General features: G+C 33.8%; 1 protein-coding gene across 7 annotated transcripts in view; it reads left to right on the top strand.

Moving 5' to 3' along the window:
• LRRFIP2 (LRR binding FLII interacting protein 2) overlaps window positions 1-20,738 on the top strand; it is a 59,967-nt gene that overhangs the window by 31,480 nt on the left and 7,749 nt on the right. For 4 of the 7 annotated variants that reach the window (XM_025165122.2, XM_088149937.1, XM_088149935.1 and 1 more), the window contains 11 exons: window positions 1,612-1,680; window positions 4,041-4,154; window positions 10,267-10,311; window positions 11,378-11,485; window positions 12,634-12,705; window positions 15,458-15,628; window positions 16,356-16,448; window positions 18,105-18,197; window positions 19,395-19,496; window positions 19,719-19,851; window positions 20,596-20,645. In XM_025165122.2, coding sequence (XP_025020890.1) covers window positions 1,612-1,680; window positions 4,041-4,154; window positions 10,267-10,311; window positions 11,378-11,485; window positions 12,634-12,705; window positions 15,458-15,628; window positions 16,356-16,448; window positions 18,105-18,197; window positions 19,395-19,496; window positions 19,719-19,851; window positions 20,596-20,645 — 1,050 coding nt within the window. The remainder of the gene's footprint in view (window positions 1-1,611; window positions 1,681-4,040; window positions 4,155-10,266; window positions 10,312-11,377; window positions 11,486-12,633; window positions 12,706-15,457; window positions 15,629-16,355; window positions 16,449-18,104; window positions 18,198-19,394; window positions 19,497-19,718; window positions 19,852-20,595; window positions 20,646-20,738) is intronic. The other 3 variants (XM_025165124.2, XM_025165126.2, XM_007425747.3) reach the window with 3 other exon arrangements.

The raw sequence follows: 20,738 nt of genomic DNA, 5'->3' as shown, positions 1-20,738 counted from the left end.
GCCAACCCCATTTCTGACAACCTCCCTCCCCGCCCCAGGCCAGATGGCAGAGCCAGGTCTTCAAATCTCTCCGAAAGCCCAGGAGTGAGGGGGCCTGTCTCACCTCCGGGGGCAAGATGATCCAAAGGGCAGGGGCTACAACAGAGAAGGCCCGCCTTCTGGACCCTGCTAGTCGGAATTATTTTGCCGAGGGGGTCCGGAGCATGCCCTCTCTGTGAGATCGGGTGGGACGGATTGAAATCGTGGGGGCGAGGCGGTCCCTCAGGTAGCCTGGCTCCATGCCATGTAGGGCTTTAAAGGTGATAACCAACACCTTGAATTGGACCCGGAAGCAAACTGGTACCCAATGCAGCTCACGGAACAAAGGTGTTATATGGGTCCTTCTTCAGACCTCAAAAATAGCTTGCATGGCTGCATTTTGGACCAGCTGAAGCTTCCGGATACTCTTCAAGGGTAGCCCCATGTAGAGCACATTGCAGTAGTCTATCTGGGAGATAACAAGGGCATGAGTGACTGTTCGAATTAGCTCTACATAGAGTAGGGCTGGGGAAACTTTGATGATCAAGGACTACATTTCCTTGTTTCAGAGAGAGGAAGGCTATTTTGAATAAGTGTGATGCTGCCAAGTTGGCAAGGCTATCATATACATGGATTAGTTTAGGATATGGAGTCTGCAAGAATGGATTCAGGGATCCAAAGTTGTCCACCTCTCCATAGAGCATAATAGAGACCTATTTTCTTTATTTTCCTTTGGCTGGATGCAGGCTCTACACTACAGGTAGTCCTACAATTGGGACTGGAATTTAGGTTGCTAAGTGATGCGGTTGTTAATCGAATCATCACACGACTGGACCAATTTTATTACCTTTTTTGTGGTGAATCACTGCAGTTGTTAAGTGGTGTTAAGTGTTAAGTCACACAACAGTGGTTCCCCATTGATTTTGCTTGCTGGAAGCCAGCTGGGAAGGTCACAAATGTCAATCGTGTGAATCCGGGACTGTTGTAAGTGTGATCTGATTGCCAAGCACCCAGATCATGTTCATATGACAGTTGTAAGTCACTTCTTAGCACTGTCATAACTTCGAATGGTTGCTAAATGAACAGTCATTAAGCGAGGACTACCTGTATTTAATTATCAGGAATGGAAGAGCTAAGACTTTTTGTATCCTGTCAAGCTGGTTCTTTCAGCCAGACTTGAAATATACCTAGTTGAATGTTGATGATTTGCAATCTCACATAGAGTTGCCAAATTGGAAAAAACAGCTTGAATGTTACTAAGAAACAAAATCCAAGATGGAACTAGGTAGACAGCAATCGTTTAATTAAGCCAATTATGTCTTCAAATTAGTGCATTTATTTTGCATAAATACTAGTTTGAAACACTGTTTTAAGAGACTAAAGTGAAAACTTGCAGGTTACCTTGACTCTGTGAAGTCTATCTCTCACTGACCAGAATCCAGTATCACAAAGGTATTTCTTCACAACAATGCATTGGGTTATATATTTAGTATCCAGATGAGTCCTTAACATTATAGAAAGATCTTAATATTGATTCAGACAAATATGTATCTAATAATAAACTAGTTAATTACTTATTTCCAACTCTTATAGTTGACAGATGATGAATCAGGCAGCATTGCATCCTCTGGCCATGCTGAACGAGGTCGTAGGGATAGTGTGGTGAGCAGTGTTGCATGATTGTTATAGGTTTGCTGTGTTCTAACCTTGTCAATTCATATGTTAAATTTCACAGGTGTGATCCTGATATGAATAATAGATCCCCTATTCATATTGAGTATACTCTTTAGCTTAAAGTATTTCAATTTAATTTATTACCTCTCAAGGCAGAATTGCGCGATTTTTAAAATACTGTGCTTTTTTTATTCTTGACATGTTTGTTATCTCCTAATTTAATGTAGACAAGGCATTATTTTAAGCTTGTAAAACAACAGAGAGCAATTAATTACACATATAGAATATATGTATGCACATAAATGTATTAATATGTAGTCATGGCATCTGAAAGGCTAAAACAGGTCTTTTTTCAGCAAAAGAAAGGGATTCTTGGATCCATTTAGAATTAACAGTTATATTGTTATAACTGTAGTATTTCCAAAACTTTTAAAAAACTCCTTTTTCAAATTACAATACAAGCAATCATATCCAAACACATTTATATAGTTCATGCATCAACAGTTTTATACTTCTAATCAATGTCCATAAAGTCCAATTTGCAATGCATTTCAGATTCATAATCTAATAAACTAATAGATTTAAGATAGACTTTAAAAGGAATACATTGCGTAAAAGCCCTCAGTGTTAGATTAACTCATTCTAGTTGGATTCTAAATTTAATAATGACTACTACTTCCTAAGATACTCCACACCTTACTAAATGGGCTATTGTTTTTTCTTTAATAGTTTCTCCATTTATTTCATTTGCATGTAGTTTTTACTAAGTCTTATATAATTCATCTAAATGTCTCATAAGAGTTTTAAAGATTGTGAAATGTAAAGGAGATTATATTTTTAATAATGGATAACTTCTTTTAAATCACTGAATTATCAGACAATTTCAACATTCATTATACCTATGATCTGATATAATGCAAACTTAGTTTAGTTTAAGAGTTCTGCTCTGTACACATGTAATGTGCTTCTCTGTAAGATTAGACACTGGCTATTGATTTGCATAAAACAGTTTTGAATTTTCCATGAATAACGTGTTCTCTGATCCCTTGTATTAGAATCCAACTTCAATCTGGAACAGTTAAAATAGCAGGGTAGATGGGCTTAATGTTTTATGTGGGAACTAAACCCTCATTTATTGTTCTTCTGTAAGTCAATTTCAAGTTCTAGATTGTTTAAAGGAAAGATAATTCAGGGCCCAAATTTGGACGTAATATTAAGCATTTTTTCCTAATATATGCAATAAGATACAGTTAGTGAGATGATTTGGGAGAATAAGCATATTAGGTTTTTAGAATACCCTAGGCATTTAAACATATGATATTTATTCTAGTTTAACTAACCTATCCTTGCCTTATTAACAACAAATTGATAACATGTTTTTCAGCTATGTTTTTAAAAATGGATCTGAATATGCTGTGTCTTTAAGTTTATTTCCACAGTGAGAGCCATCTTCTTCCATCCTAGCATTTCAAATCAAGGAAGTTTTTTAAAGATCAGTAGGGAAGAGACCTTCAGAGCTAAAGAGAGCAGCTTAAAGAAAGAGAAACCATATTCTGGCCCTATACCAACAAAGGATGTGAGAGAGAATTATGTAACAGGACAGTTAACATACAGTGGACATGTTAATTTAGAGATTTGATGCCAAAGAAAGGATAAAACCCACTAATATGTAGGGGGATTGATGTTTTGGATATTTTAACCACTGTGTTAACAGTTAGAATGAGGTTAGAAACTTATGATACCATTCTTACTTTTTTTTTTTTTTTAATTCATTCAGTTGTGTCCGATTCTCAGAGACTACTTGGAGAAGTCCCTGCAGTTTTCTTGGCAAGGTTTTTCAAAGTGGTTTGCCATTGCCTCTTTCCTAGGGGCTGAGAGAAAGTGACTGGCCCAAGGTCACCCAGCTGGCTTTGTGCCTAGGCAGGACTAGAACTAACAGTCTCCCAGTTTCTAGCTTGATGCTTAACCCCTACACCCAACTGGCTCTACTTTATGTATTAAATGTATTAAATTTACAGACTTTATGTATTAAAACTCTGTAAATCTGATTGATTTCAAAAACACTGTCAGAGTCTATAACTTTTGTCAGGCTTATTATGCTTGAAAACAGTCTTGTTGTGAAACAGACACATACTGTATATGATGCATAAATGCATAGGATTGCAAACTGATGTTGATAGCCTTAAAGTTTTCAAGTCAAAATTAAGAGAGACCTAATTATTCAAAGGAAAATCTCAAACAATTTTGATAAAGGAATAAGAATAACATGATCAAATTATATTTTAGGTTTCTGAATTTTTTTCTGTCATTTTCTCTCTATCTGTTTGTGTTTGTTTTGGTTATTGAAGTCAAGTGATTTTCATCATCACGGTGAAACTGCAGCTGATTATTTTAGCCGCACTAATCGTAGGGGAAGCATTGTTTCTGACTTGGATGATGTCAGCATTCCAGACATGAACAATGTGAGTGTATGTAATATAATGCCGATGACATTGCTGCGAGTTTTTCTTGATAAATGTGTTAATATTTTCCTAATATTTGTTAGTTTCATTAACTATTTTCATGTGAGTTGTGTACTTTTATACATTTATTTGAAGTACACTATTAAAATTTTATGATTGGAGTCTTGTATTTTGTATGATTTTAAAAATTACATTTGGGGATTAGGTAGAGGACTTCTGGTCTAATAATATTTGTATTTGCGTTAAATATGCATGTGGCTCTCTGACATTTACATTAAAACTTATTGATTGTGTGCCATTTAGACACTTTTGATTACGTCTCAGTAAATATTTTTACATTTAGGTAAAAATGCCCAGAGTCTTGCAAAAATTACAAAATAAATTTACTTAGTGTACTTACGTATCTTCATATTCTGATTACAGCTTAGTAGAGATGTTTGTGATATTTATTACCTCCTGCCTTATAGTTGCATGAGTTAAAAACATGAAAAGCTTTTCACTTCACTGCCCTATTTATGTTACAGTTCCTGCTACTAATACATAAAAGTATGTATGTTTATTTTTTTTTATCTCAGACAACTAAAAGTAATAAAATCACTAACCTGGGTTCTACAAACTTGAATTTCTACTTGGCAAACGCATTATTATATTTGATAACACAGACTTTTTTCTAAAGGAAGTGCTGTAGGGAGAAAGGTTGAATTGTATTATAGTAAACTGTGAACAAAAGTGATCTTGTGAAAAAAGGATATGGAAGGAAAGGAACAAAGTGAAAGAAATGAAAGCAAATATAGAATGACTACAGGAAGAAACAGGATGAGACTTGCATGAAAAAATATCAGAAAATAAATTCTCTCCCAATTTAATGATTAGAAAGAGGATATAGTGGAAGTTGTGCAGAACAAAGTAAAAAAAAATACATTACAGAGTGCACAGAAGCATGTGAAGTTATATTATTGCGAAGTATGAAAAAGACTGCTAATGTATTTTCGTCATCCAAAGAACGAGGAAGTGAAACAGGCAGTGAGTGATTAAAAATATGCATAAAGAAATGATGGAAAGATATGGTATGATGGGTATATAGAGAAAAAGACAGTTGTAAAGAGTGTAGCCACAAGAAAATTAAGATGAGAAAGAGAGAAATGCAACAATTTTGATGAAAATTAAAAAACATGTTTTTGAAAATGGAAGTACAGGACCTAGGAACGACCCTTCAGTAAGTGAATGGATTTAAAAATAGAGGTGTTGAAAGGATTTGAGACTGAAGTGAGGGAATGCTGGAAAGAGAATTTTAGAGATTTGTATGGCAATTAGAATGATAGCCAGTCTGTAGCTTCCCTGCCAGTCTAAATGCTAGACAGCAACTGAGTTTGAATTCACACTTTCTTTCAGGCATGGGCTTTAGCATGCATGTTCAGGAGATTCCTTCAAACGCAACCCTCCTAGATAAAATGACATTTTTTTAAAAGACAGAGGCAGAACTCCAGGGAAACAGAGCAAGGAGCTACTATAGCTGAGTCAGGGGAAAAAGTGAAATGAACCATCTTTCCAACAGCTCTGATAAATGGTTGGAATTATGCCCAGGAAATCAGATGAGGTTCAAGGTAAAGAAGAAAAGAACTTTGTTTTGGAATTTGAGTTACCTTTAAGAAATAGGTAATTGTTTTAGCTAGAAGCTGCATTAAGTTTTAACTTTTATCAGGGTGTGTTAGTTAAGGGTACTTCTGTATGCAAGTACTTCTGGGGTGTTGACTGAGAATTCAAATGATTTTGCAGCAAATATTAGATTCTATGGAGCTGAAAATTAATATATCAAAGGCCGAGATAATTGCTTTGGATACAGAAAATGGATTGAATGATTGCAAATTATATATAAATGGCAAATAACTAGAGCATAACTCTAACAAATATGTATTTTATAATTTGGTAGAAAGTTTATTAAAGATAGGGAAATGGATGGAGAAGTTTTAAGCATACAAAAGCAGTTACAAGTGGAGTAGTGCGTGGTCCGATGCTAGGATTGAATCCTATCTCTTGATTGTTTACCCTCCCTTCCATCATTTCCCTTCCCATGATCTCTCACATAATGTTCTCAAAAGAAGCAAAAATGAGTATGTGTAGATGGGTACTTCTGCCCACTTGGTTATGTAAAAGTGAGAACTGAGTATGTCAGGAGAAACTAACAGAGAAAAAGAGGGAGAGAAGAAAAATGCAGTTGGAATGAGTTGAGAAGGGGAAGACAGAGAAAGTCATGGTTGGAAAGGGTTAATGAGATCCTAAGAAAAAGGTAAGATGTTTAAAGAGCCATGAAATGATACATGGATCTGGTTGAAGTGAGATTAGTTTGCAGGATAGAAGGATATTGAGAACCAGAGATGTGGGCCAGAAAATCTACTTCAGACAGGTTTGGTAGTTTTAAAGTTTTATGATGATTAAATTTCAGATAATTGTTCTAAAAAAGTGAGAAGCAGAGACTTCATGGCTCCCCCCCCCCCATCAATAATGTAGCACACATACTTGCGAAGGCTATGAATATTGAGAGGAATATGATACTTTGAATAATACTTATTTTATGTAAGAATTTTTTCCTGGAAAAACCACATCTCTGTTTTTAAATACATTTCCTTTTTTTTAATCTCATGCCTTTAATTCTTTGGTTATGCTGTGCCCTTTTTCTATACTTGAATAATGATACTTACCCTGTAAGGGATTGTTGTGATGGATATATGTATGTATGTACGTATGTATGTATATTGAATAGCAATGAATAAAATATTATCTTTGGGGTATCTGTAGAAATACTTTTGATCTTACTTACTTACTTACTTATTTATTTATTTGACTTGTCCCTGCCCATCTCCCCACAACGGGGGACTCTGGGCGGCTTACAACAAACTAAAATCAGAAATACAATTAAAAGCTATAAAAACCAGACATTACAAAAATAAAAAAGCTAAAAAATCCAAGAGGCCGATAGGGGCCACACCAGGCCACCAGATCTTTTAACTTTGTGCTCCTTCCTTGGTCTGACTTTTCAAACCCTCAACTAAAGTTTTGATTAAAATTGAGTTCTTATTAATAATAAATAGGTTTGAAGTAAATATCTTAATGAATTCTTTAATTTGGTTTATTTTACTTTAAAATTCCATGCTGTGTCGCCTAATTTAGGCTGTTGCCCATATTTGTCAGTAGGACCTGGATCCTGATGGATTTGTACACAATATGTGTTTGTTTCCTTTTTTGTTTGCTTTTAGGTGGCAGTCATTAGTTTTTAAACCTGTGCCACTTTTTCAGATTTTCACAAACAGGCCCCTTATCAATGATTATATAATTGTGTTGGTGTATTTATGAGTTAGTGAGAGAGATTGAGAGAGAGTAGTTTGTGAGAGAATAGTTTGTATCTAAACATGCTGATGGGAATCAATCAATTTTACAAATGAGTGTCTTATTTTGTAGGCAGTTACTTTTATTCAGTAAGCATTAATTCAATTCTGATATTTTTTCTGATACTGCTCTTTTTTGGAGTATGTCCCTGTTCATTGTATTTCTGACTTCAGTATAGTTTTCCTTTCAGGTAAAGTTGCATTTTTTGTGGACATGTGTGGACAAAACGTGATCTATTTATGTATTTGTTTTGGGGGAGAAATATAATTTATTATTAATATGTTGCAAACAGCTTATAGGACACCATTTTTAATACTTTGGGAAATATATGAGAAAATTGTATTATTTATTTATTTATTTATTTAATTTATTTATATTTCATTTAGATACCGCCCATCTCACAAAAAGTGACTCTGGGCAGTACACAATAAAGCAGCAATACATATTAAAATACAATAAAACAATATAAAATACAATAAAAATAGAATAAAAACCAAATACATACACAAATAATATCTTCCAAGATGTTGATAGTCTTATATATTATATAGACACACATACACTGTATGGATATGCAAAACAGTGTACATAGGAATAGGCCAATCCAGTATTACAAGGATTGTTTGTCCATTTTTGAAAGTGTATCTTCCAGAATGAAAAATGTTTTTTAATATTTTGAATGTGGTCTGACCCTGAATTCAAATTTTTCTAATGGAACAAGTCAATTCAGGAGAAGAAGAAACAAAGCCACCATTCCATGTGGTGTTTGGCTCCATAGAAATGGGCAGGTAGCTTTTATTTATTCACCTGTTAGAATGGTGATTAGAATTTTCCAATTTGTGGTTGTAGAGGAATTTCTTGTATTTCCTAAGATATAATTATTCTACTAGTTTATTTAATTCTACAAAATGAGAGGATTTTGAGGGAGAAAACTGTGTATCAATTCCCTTTTGGATTCTTGATGCTGGTTCCTGTCTCTAGATTAGAATCCCAAAGAGATTACTCCTGTATTTTTTTCTGACTTCCTGTACTGTAGGTCAATACTGGGTATTTGTCAAGCTCATTTAAAAACACAAAGCACTATCTAGAGATTTATTTGCATACAGATGTGTAAAGAATAAATGTTTTCAAGACATCATCGTGCCAACTATCATGAGGGCAAACTATCAGCTGATATTTTGTTTTCAATTTGATGAAAGTAACCCTTTCATTCTATTTTCAGTAGGACCCAAGTAGATAAAAATTATGAGAAATGAATGATTCAAGTTGACATACTCTGTGTGGTATTGTTCCACACATAAAGTACGTGTAGTTACTACTATAAACTACTGTGTACAATTGGTTAAAAAAAAATACTTCCTCTTGATAAATGTTTCACCTACAGTTTACTTAAGTAGTTCTCAAACTCCATGGTACTATATCTTCCTAAAAATGGGAAATCCCACCCCTATGAGTAAAACTAGGATTTCACTGATGTTAGGTTATTTTTTTTATTTATATACTACAGGGATTCTTGAACTTTGTGGTACAACAACTGTTTTTTGTAGGTTTATGTAGGCAAAATGAGGAGCAAAGTCTAGAATAAGTTTTGAAAGTGTTTCTACTTTGCTTGCACTAATCTGATAAAGTTAAAAAAAAGGGGGGGAACACCCTCCCCCCATAAAGTTGCTTGTTCCTTTCTTGAGAAGACCCAGCATAGACTGAGAATTCCTTGGTTACCTCATATGAAATACATACCAGGTAGCATTGACGAACTCATATGTGGCAATGTATTTCTTGTGAAATGTACAAAGAAATTGTGGTAACAAATGTGCAGTTGAATCCTACATTTTTAGAAACCTTTTGATTTTACATGGAACGGTTTTGCATTGCATCATTATGTTGTATTACATAATACAGTTTTCTAGTACACTGCTTCTGGTTTTCATTATTGGAAATATTTTAAGGAATAATACTTGTTCTGTTACACATGGTTTTTACTAAAAACATTTATTAGGAAATAGTTATTCAAATGGCTGAATCTTGACTTTATGAAATGATGAAAAACTGAACTACAGAAAATGAAATATTAATTTTAGTTTAACAGTTGACTCCAAAAATTGGTAACTGCAATTCAAAGTGTTTAGATTTTTGCTAAGAAAGGCATTTTGGTATAAAATATATGATAATTCTATATCCATGAATTATAGAAGTGTGAGAGTGGATTATGGGTATCCAAATACACAGCATTAGGAATTTGATGGAAGAATTTATATATATGTGCTGCTAAAGAGATTTTCATTACCATTGACATTACATTGCACATTTTTTATTGGTAATAATTACAGGTATTGAATACAAGAGTATGTTGCATAAAAGAGGTAGCAGTCAATGCATTTCATTCTAAGAAAAATACTGACGTCTATTAAATTAAAGTACAATCCTAAGCATGCAGATTTCAATGCAATACATCCCATTGAAATTAAAGGACTTCCTCTTAAATAAGTTGGTATAGGATTATAGCTTTAATTTATTTCGTGACATCTGTTCATAATGAGTTTGATAAAAACCTGTGTTAAGAGACAGTTTACTATAAGATAGTACTGTATTTATATTAGAAAAAATAGAAATAATTTATTGTTTAATGCTAATATTCTAGCTATATGCACATTGATGAAAGCTGATCTTGGTAACTCAAACATACAGTTGAAATAAATTCTAAACATTTATTTTTTAAAATATTTTTCAGCTGGAAGAGAAGGCTGACAAGCCATATTCTGATTTATACACAAGGGTGAGTTTTTAACAGATTGGTTTTCAAATTATGGACTCTTTTAAAACATACCAGTACACATAATAGAGCCAATCAAAATATATATTCCAGGTGCCCAGCATGCAGCAAGGCTCAAGCCTCCTATGTACTGGCAGTTGTCTTCATTATTTCTTCACATCTATACAAGTGGAGTAATTTAGGTTACAATGTATCTCATATGTGAAATCTGTTACCTACTAAAGCTGTGCAAAGTATTCAAAACTAGTGTTTTGCATAGTGTGAATTAAACACCTGCCTTGGAAGCACTAAAGTGGCTTTAACCTTTGCAAAACTTGTGTAGCTGTTTCTAAAGCTGTCCCCAGTTGTCTAGTTTGCATGCTCATGCACAAACAGCACTTCTGCTGAGATGTCTGCTGGACCAGAGCCAGTTTTCAAAACAACCAGATGAAGTATTTAAAGGATGAATCTGTTTTAATACTTTAAACAGAGTTGCTTCATTTGTGCTAATGTGATTTGTGAAGTACCTCTTCTGAATACTTTATAGAGCCCCATTTCCAACTTTCCATTTCTTCTTAAAAATGTAGTATAAAGAAATGTTGCTTAGGTAAACCATGGGATTAAATCTGAAAAAGTCATAAAGTACATGGGTAGATTGAACTGATAAGACATGTTTAACATTTCCTGATAAGACTCAGTAAACTCATTTAACATTACAGTGGCCTATTGTCAGGCCTAGCCCAAGGAACTCCTGGAGACTGTGCAGGTTCAATCAGCAAGGTTTATTAGCTGGTGCTTGTTTACAGAAATCTTCTCAGACTGCCGGCTAGTTCCCAGGAACAGGAATTCACTATCTTCTGGAATGTTAGGGGTACGTCAGCTTTCACCTCTTATCTCCAGTGCGTTGCTCTGGAGACGAGATCACGTTCTTTACCCCCCTTCCAGTCCCATGCCATTCCATCACACCTATATAAGAAAATATTTTTTTCCAAAATTATACTATTCTTCTAGGATTGATATGTTATTTGCATAATTTAGCTAAGAAAGCTGTTAAAATGTGAAGGAAATTTAAAACAATTGTCTTTTTTAGCCAGCATCTCGCAATTCAGCAACTCCTTTGAGTGGAAATTCTTCTAGACGAGGAAGCGGAGATACAAGCAGCTTAGTGGATCCTGATACCTCATTAAGTGAATTGCGGGTGAGCACTTTTTGTTGTTTAACAGTAAAAAAAACCTCTTGTACATTTGTAAAAAAGGAAATAGTTCTGAAATAACTCTGAGATTTAGAATTGAAATATTTATTTCCTGTGTGGTTAATAGTGTATGTTTGTGAAAGTTGCATTAGTTATTGGGGAATGGGGAAGGCCTATATTCCTTTAGGGATATGGATTGCAAAATGTATTGAATCAGGTTGCAAAATTCATCGGACCAAGATAATTCACCAGAACTCTTTTCAACTGTATTCTAAATGCTTAAAAGTAAATAAATCTCAGTGAAATCAGGGGGGTTAGTTAAGTGTGCTTAGAAATGGGTTTTAAAGTTGAATAATTAATTAACATGAAAATGGTTGGAATATAGTGTAGCTACTTTTATAAATCATACACTTAAAAGAGGGACACTTTGAAAAAGAAATGCTAATGAAAGGCTACATTATCAGTATTTTAAAAATTATTTATTTATGCCATTATTTACCACCTCACTCCTAGTGGACTCTAGGTGGTTTACAGATATTAAAATAACAATAGTATATAATACCTTACACTGAACAATGAAAGCTATAACAACATATATAGACTCTCTTGGCTCCAGTTAGCCTTGAGATTAGATTATAAATTTGTTTATTTTTTCCAAAGTTTAAAATTGGTTGAGTGTATTTTGTAAATAAACATTTCTTAATATGGTAGACTCTCTCCAATATTTTCCTTATATTAACAGGTTATCTATAATCTCTTATTGTAAGAAGGAAGCAGAACATTACTTATAGTATAATATAGTTTTGTAGAGTAGAGTTCTAGAATTATATAGAACTGTTATAATAGTTCTAGTTTGCAGATGTCAGTATGTATCTTTTCAGATCGGCATTCAAAACAAGTTTGTGAAAAGTTTATGTCTGAAATTGGTATTCTCATACTTTATGTATTTTAGATGTACACAAACCTTTATAAGAAACATAGACTTAAATTGAATGATATCTTGGTCAAGTGTCAAGGAAATCTCATTTAATTTAATCTATAGTATGTTCAGATACAATATACACAAACCAAACCACCTGGTTTTTAAATCATAGAATTATATAATCAGTACTTTGTGATGTTCTTATGCAATGGTTCATTCCTATGTCCTGCAGGATATCTATGATCTTAAGGACCAGATACAAGATGTAGAGGGGAGATACATGCAGGGACTTAAAGAACTAAAGGTATTAGGGTTTCTCCCAAGCATGTATTCACTGTGGTAATACTTTGGTAATGGCATTTTTGCAAATTTCATTAACAGAGCTTTACTAACACACTAATAACTCTTTTTTTAAGCATGTGCCTAACCAGCAAATTGGAGAATGGGTTTTGTATGTATAGTTACTAGTGAATGTTCCATGTTACTTCAATAGTGTTAATGTATATTTAATACGGCTAATGTTCTATTAAAAAGTATAATTGATTGATTATGTGCTGTCAAGTCGGTGTCAATTCTTAGTGACTGCATAGTTAGATTTTCTCCATAATGTTCTGTCTTAACCTGGTCTTTCATGTCTTCCAATGGTGCATCCATTGCCACTATAACTCTGTCCATCCACCTTGCTGCTGGATGTCCTCTTCTTCTCTTTCCTTTCCCAGCATTAGAGCCTTCTCCATAGAATTTGATCATCGCATAATATGTCTGAAGTAGGATAATTTAAGGGCTTAGTATTGTATAGCATATTGCATATTAATAATTTGAATATTATGAAGATTTACTTTCCTTTTTACAAGACAACCTATGCTGCCAAGGAAGAATTTGGGAAGACTAATAATTGAAAATCACTTTATTAGAGATTGATAGTGGAGTTAAAGATAAGATATAAAAATTTCAGTAAGAAGAATCCCACAGTACTCTTTGCTCATTAATGATATAGAAATATAGATTAAGTATGATTTTGCATTCCCACTCATTTGATTCTGTTTTAATCATACTAGGAAAATAAGCATTGTTTCCCTCTAATTCCCCCTGTATTTTTACTTTGGCTCATGTTGCATAAATTAAGATTGTAGATTACTATTTGCATATTTACTTTTTTCTTTTAGTTATCCTTTATGTTTACCTTCATGTGTATCATTTTTGGAATGTTTATACCATTTAGATTTTTTTGCTTATTGCAGTCAAAGCACAACTTCACATTCTTTTCAAAATTAAAAAAATAATCGCACTAGGTATAATTCTTCAGAATCTAGCCAGATGACTGATTTACCAATTGTGGAAAGATTCTTCTATTTTATTTACTCTTTGAATAAGTCTTTCTTCATAAACTTTTCTTCCATTTTCCTCTCCCACCTTTTTTATTCACTTGTTAGCTAATTATACAGAAAAGATGCCATTCCAGAATTGATATACCCATTAAATAACTATAGTGTGCACACATCTCACAAAAGGGGAATTAACATAATGTTTAGGGATAATTTTATTTGCTGTTGCTTATTGTGTTCTTTTTCCCACAGTTTATTTTTCTGTTGAGAATAAAAATATTTTGAAGCAGAGCTTGTCCTACATTTATAGATTATTTGGCATTTTTGTGGAATTCTGTTCTGAAGTAAAGTCATACACTACTAGATAATTTATAGTAATGCTTTGAGTCCTGTGGAAAGCACTCAAGTAAAAACAAAAATAAAAATAGATATCAAATAACACCTCATTTAGAAAGAAAGTGTGAAATTGGCCTTATATTTGTGTGTCTAACTCCAAGACTATACACCAATCTTTTCTTTTAGATTATTGGTTATAGATATGAGCACATTTCATTAATTTATATTTTAAAAATTAATCTGAATGCTCTCCATTAAAGATCCACATCGCCTCCTAAACATTAGGATCTAAAGGATGTTGTACATAAGCTGTGATCTGCTTTTTCATCAATTATATTTCTTTATTGGTCCTTCCTCTATGGGTGGGGAGTAACAGCTGTTTTCATTGATGCCTAACACTCTGTTATTCAAATTACTACTCATAAGAACAGCTCTGCTGGAACTGACCAAGAACCATCTTAGTCCAGCATTTTCTTTCTGAGGTGTGTTCACAAGCAGGAGATGGAGATTAGTGTTCTCCTGAAAGTAGTATTTGGAGGCATATCATCCCTAACCAAGAGGTAACATTAAATCTTCAAGATGAATAGTCCTTAATGTCCTCTCTTTCCATGAATTTTTCCTCTTTTCTTATAAAGCTCTTTTCAGAGTCTGTCTGACTCTATAAATCCCTTCCCTATGCCCTCAAAACTGTCAGTACATATGAAAGTTGTCCAGGGTAGTTTAATTAGGTATTTAAATATCATTTTCTTTTAATTTGAAAATGTATGTACTTCTATAAGCTGTGCTGGCCACTGAATTTGTAGAAGGCAATACCATATTTTTTGTGTCCATGTTTCACTTCTGACCTAATAGGCTCTCAAACTGCTCATGTATAATCTTCAGGGACAAAGGGTACTGTTTCTTGCGAAGTGATTCATACGCCTGCAAATCTGTAGATAACTTTGCTTTCTAACTGTAAAGCTATATTACTGTTACAAAATTCCCTCCTTATTTAACTTCTCATTGGAGGGAAATGTAATCCTTAGTGATGAATGTAAAGCTTGAATAAAGTTGAAGACAGGACTGTGCTTTCCTTAGACTCTAGTTTATGAAAAACTATGCTGTAATATGTTAATATAAACATTACAGGACTTGTTAAACTTTTTTGCTGCAGGAAACTAACATAACTATCTTCTAGATCTACTACAAATAACTTGCTTAGATTGCTGGCATTTGCAAAGGGAAATAATAACAATTCTGTAAATATTCTTATGCATGTTAAACTTTCATTGACTTCTGCAAATTTAAACAGACTTAACTTAGAAAGACAATACAGCTAATGATGTATGGAACAATCTGTGTGCTTCTATTTAAATTTTATTCATAATGCTTAATAAATAAATAAAATGTTTCTAGGAGTCACTTGCTGAAGTTGAAGAGAAATACAAGAAGGCCATGGTTTCTAATGCTCAACTTGATAATGAGAAAAACAATTTAATTTATCAAGTGGACACGCTAAAGGATGTCATTGAGGAAAGAGAGGAGCAATTAGCAGAATACTATAGGGAAAATGAAGAAAAGACTAAGGTACTTGAATTTATAGTTTATTATATGCAGAATGTATATTTTAAATAGCAGAATATGAAAGCATCCATGTGTAAATACTTAGGCATATTGGTATTTGAAAACAACATTGCATATTTTTAATTAAAACAAAGACCTTACTAAGTTTTATGATCGCTCAAAAATGGGAAAATTAATTTGTTCTTCGAGTAGCTTCCCCTCCTCCTTCTCTTTCTTCTGATTCTAAGCTACTTTTCCCTAAAACGGATTTGAGAAATGCTAATGAAATCCTAGTGCTGAGACAATATTGGTCTAATGTCAAACATTGGAGTCAAGCAGGGAATTGGTTCAAAATCATGTCCTGATTGTTATATTTTTGGGGGGGAGGACTGCTACCCAGAAATTGTGAAAAGTGCTTAAGTTACATTTCATACTTGGCTTCTTTAACAGTTAGGAGTTAGTATACCTACCTACTTTGTAATTATTAGGAGTACTTACCAATAGCCTACAGAATCTTGAAATCAGCTTACTTTGTTGTAACAAGCTTCAAAATGTTACTGGAGGGTGGCCAAGCAACCGAAACAAATTTTAAAGTTATCTAATCTAATTTCCACCTTGCTGAATCAGAATAATGGTCTTATACTAATAGATTATAATTATATTAATATAATTACTAATATAGTTTATGCTTAAGGTAATGTTTTTCTTAAAGATAAACTTGAATTGCTTAATTATTGTTTGTCTAATACAGGAATTAGAAAGACAGAAACATATGTGCAGTGTTCTACAGCATAAAGTGAATGAACTCAAGGAAAGCCTTTGCCAAAGAGATGAACTAATAGAGGTACGTGTTCATACTGGTAAATAACTAATAATATGGTCAATAGTAGTCAAATGAAATTCTGTGATTTATTTCCTTGTGTCTTATTTTAATACATACCACACTGTTCGTGCCTACCCTCCAAGCTTATCTTTTGAGGAAATAATGAAAGTCTTTTTCTTGGTATGATGGGCTCCAGATAGCAAGAATTCTTGATATGAACTTTTAGTTAGACTGTCTCAACCTGTGTCCCAAGTGGAATCGTCCAGAAAGGATTGCAGTGCTTAGGTGTTCTGTTGGGATATCATTTATCTTGCTGCCCAGCACTTTCTTTCTTTCTGAGCTAACTGGATTGGTTTCAGGATTGGTTCTCAATTATCAGATGCCTTGTTTTGTGGATGCTGAAGCTGAAAACTCACAATTTCATGATCACTATTTACTTACTTATCTGAAATATTTATATGCCATTTACAATTTCAAAACAGTTTGTGTGTGTGTGTGTGTGTAAAATAAATTAAGTAAAATAGAAAAATAAGGTGGGATAAAAATCTAATAATAATCCATCCGAAATCATTTCTGACCATGGTGATTGAGAAAATGGTTTCTTTAGATGCATCTAGAAAATAAGGAACTTGTTTTTGGCTAAGGTTTTGGTCAGTGAATGCTTTGATTGGAATAGTGAGTTACCTGCTCTGGGAGGTGAATGGAAAAATGTTAGTTGTATTAATTTGCTGGCATCTTAGGAGATTTTGATATCCTTCTGGATCACCTTGCATACTTTGAGGATCATTCTGTTGGTCCTTTTCATGAACTTATATCCAGAAGATGATTCTGAAGACTACTGGTCAATACCAGAGCCTTTGATTTGTAGTGTCCTACAGAAGTCTCCCTATATTAAGAGATCCTTTCAAATGAGGTGTCATCAGTATTTGTGTGTGTGTGTGTTTATTTCTCTTTGTTTTCTATTATCAAGAAAGTTATCTATTTATCAGTTTGAAAATTTATTGAATGACTGAAAAAATAGAGACTATTCAGATAAGATAGAAGTGCTTTGATCAGTAAAACATCTAGCTTAGATACTCAAATTCAGACATTCCTGGACAGAGCTCCAAATGGTCAGTTTTGTAAATTGTGTATGCTCCTTGTTTCTTTGCTGTTCCTAGATTTGGAGCTGATTATTGGTAGCAAGGAATGAATGTGTAGAATTACTTTAGCATCCTGCATGTGACCTTACTTGGATTGGTTGAATTGGGTAGAAGCTATGTGTACTGTGGTAATATAAATTTGGGGATGTTGCTATGCAGTCTGTGTATTAAAAATAAATGGAAGGGCCATTTCGTATAAAATGTAGCAGCTAAACTGAACTGGTACATGGTGTAGAAGTGAAATTATAACAATATTTTAAAATGGGATAAGTTTCAAATATTATTACAGTAAAATGTTGATCAAATATATAAAGATAAATATAATATTTGTGGTTATAATGCAAAGTCAGTTGTAGCTCCTTTGAACATAAATCCTATCCTAAATCTGTTTGTAATTCCACCCTTCAAATCTTTGTTCATAAAACCTCTGTCTTTCATGTTTCTTTGGCTTATTTGTTCACTTCTTTCTATCCTTTTGTAATTTCCTTTACTTGTTTTTCCCCTCCTTTTATTCTTTTCCCTGTGTTTACTGCAGGAGAACCAGCGCATGCAGCAGAAAATAGAATCTATAACCAAAGAGGTGTTTGACCTCCAGGAGACAGTTAATTGGAAAGATAAAAAAATTGGGGTATGAGATTATGCTGAGGTGAAACGTGATTAGGAATAGACTGGCAAAAGTTGATGAGATTGTTAATGTTCATTATGCAGTGGGCTTGAATATAGTAATTACAGCTACAGCAATAAATTCGATTAAATAAATTAATCTAATGCTGGATACTAGACAATAAATAAATGCCATGCAAGAGCACACGCTGCATGCATGAACATATTTATAATAGAATTATTTCTCAGCATTTCCAGTGTTACAGTCAAAATTGGAATTTGGATGCTAGTTGTTTGTTGCCATGATTAAAAATGAAATATAACTTTGAGAGTGACAGACTTGAACCACCGCCTATACATTACCTGTACAGTATGCTGTAGGTGCAGTTTCCTCTCCACTCTGTAGTTCCTGGGAGTCTACTGATTGGTGGGCTGCTGGGGAAACTATTTAAAAGCTTACCAATCTGCTAATTGATTGGCTGCTGGGAAGGAGGTTATGGTTTCCTGTGAGAATCCAGCATCCAAAGCAGAGCCAGGCCCTGGAGAGAAATAGGAAGCTGTATGGTTTCCTCTTTCTTTTAATGTTCCTTGGGGAAAAATCTGACTGACAACGTTGTTTCATTTCCATTTAAATTAAAAACCATAGTACCATGTATATAGTTTTGTAGGCCTGCTATCATATCCAAATATTTATACATGAAAATCTCAGTGCATCCCAGAGGACTGTGCTTTCTTGCTCTGTATAGTGTTAGGCTTTGAATAAAAGTACACACATAAGGTTTGATCCAGATTTAATCACAAAGTAGACCCACTGAAATTAATGGGATTTAATTTAGTCCCATTGATTTTAGTAGGTTTGAACTACATAAGACTAGAATCAATTCAGCCATAATTTATCAATTTCATGTTGAATCCCAGCATGGGGATTTATTTGTGGGAATGGTAGGCTTATTCAGTGGAAGAAATACTATGCTAGAATTGTATTTAAAGTTAGAACCTACATTAATGTAATGAATGAGACTCAATAAATATTTGACAGATCCTTTATAGCTAAGGAATTCTTGTGCTAAGCATGAACTTTTGTGGCAAACACAGGATTGTGTAAAGCTTTATTTTCTTTCTTTTTGTTTAACTATTCTTCTTGTATTTACAAGAAATCTCTCTTACCTATCACACATTCTTTTTCTATACTATTTTCTTTGTGCTACCTGGCTGTAACCAGGCTCTAGAGAGACAAAAAGAGTACTTTGACTGCATTAGGATTGAGCGAGATGAGCTCAGAGATGAGCTGGCTGACCTGAAGGAAACAATGAAGACAGGAGAGGTATGTTAGCAGTAGTGCTGTTTACAAATGTAGATTGGGGAATAGGCCAAAGGTAGCATGGTGGAAAGTGCAGCATCCTTACCACATCATTTCCTCCTTCCTACTAACTCCTTTATGGGAGCAATGGTGTTGTGGCTTGTGATTGTATCAGCTAAGTAAAGAGTTTATCTGTAAAATAAAACTTTCTGATAAATGTTGTTAATGTTGCTTCTTTTTCCCCAGAAACATGGATTAGTAATAATCCCAGAAGTCACTCCAAATGGTGATGTTAACCATGAACCAGTAGTTGGTGCAATTACAGTTGTATCACAAGAAGCTGCTCAAGTTTTGGAGTCGGCAGGGGAAGGACCACTAGGTAAAATAAACATTTTGTAAAAGCTTAATGTTAAGTTAGGGTTTTAATGTATATATTGTAAATTCAAAAATTACACAGAAAGACCTGTAATTTTAGAGAGATCAGCGCTTGAATTCTATGTGATTAGTTCTAGCACTCCATAAATCTGTTCAGACTTACAAAATACCTATAAATATTCTGTAAGCTTTTAAAAAACATTTAAAGGTAAGCAGCTATGTATTAGAATACTTCCTATAGAAAGTATTTCAAAAACAAACTTTAAAATAGATGGACAATTTCAGAAATGTGTATTCAATTGGCGATTTAGTGAATGTAAAATTGTCTTTAAAAAAAGAACTTTGTACTACAGATAGTCCTCATTTAACCACCACAGTTGGGACCGGCAGTTCCATCACTAAGTGAAACGGTTGCTAAGTGGGAAATTACATGACTGTGACTGTGCTTTCCTTTTCCTCATTCCTCTGTTCTTTGGAATGCTCAGTCTGGCTATGCTGGAGGGGCTCAAAACTGTCAAGATTAATCAGTTTCACACCTTTGGCTTTTGTTCACCTCCTAACCACTTACATAATGATAGCCTTAATCCATTATTTTGTATACTAGTTTTTTATTGCTCAAAAAGGGCCCATCTGTCTCTTATTGTGAATTTTCAGATGAAATTCCAACCACATAAAAGTATTCTTCAAAAGCCTCCCAATATGTGAAATTAAATTTTCATTTGCTAATTGAACTATTTGTTTGTTTTAGATGTTAGGCTACGAAAGCTAGCAGGAGAAAAGGAAGAGTTACTGTCACAGGTAAGCCTCCTGCAGGTTTCTAGAGATAGTGAAGTAAACAACTTTCCATAATGAGGTTCTAATCAAATGACATAAAGTACAGTTGCTCTGAGA

This window comes from Python bivittatus, unplaced genomic scaffold (assembly GCF_059951505.1).
Source record: "Python bivittatus isolate LINGU-HERP-01145 unplaced genomic scaffold, Pbiv_v1 ctg000610_np1212, whole genome shotgun sequence".
Lineage (NCBI taxonomy): Eukaryota > Metazoa > Chordata > Lepidosauria > Squamata > Pythonidae > Python > Python bivittatus.
This window is presented reverse-complemented; position numbering and strand designations above follow the sequence as displayed.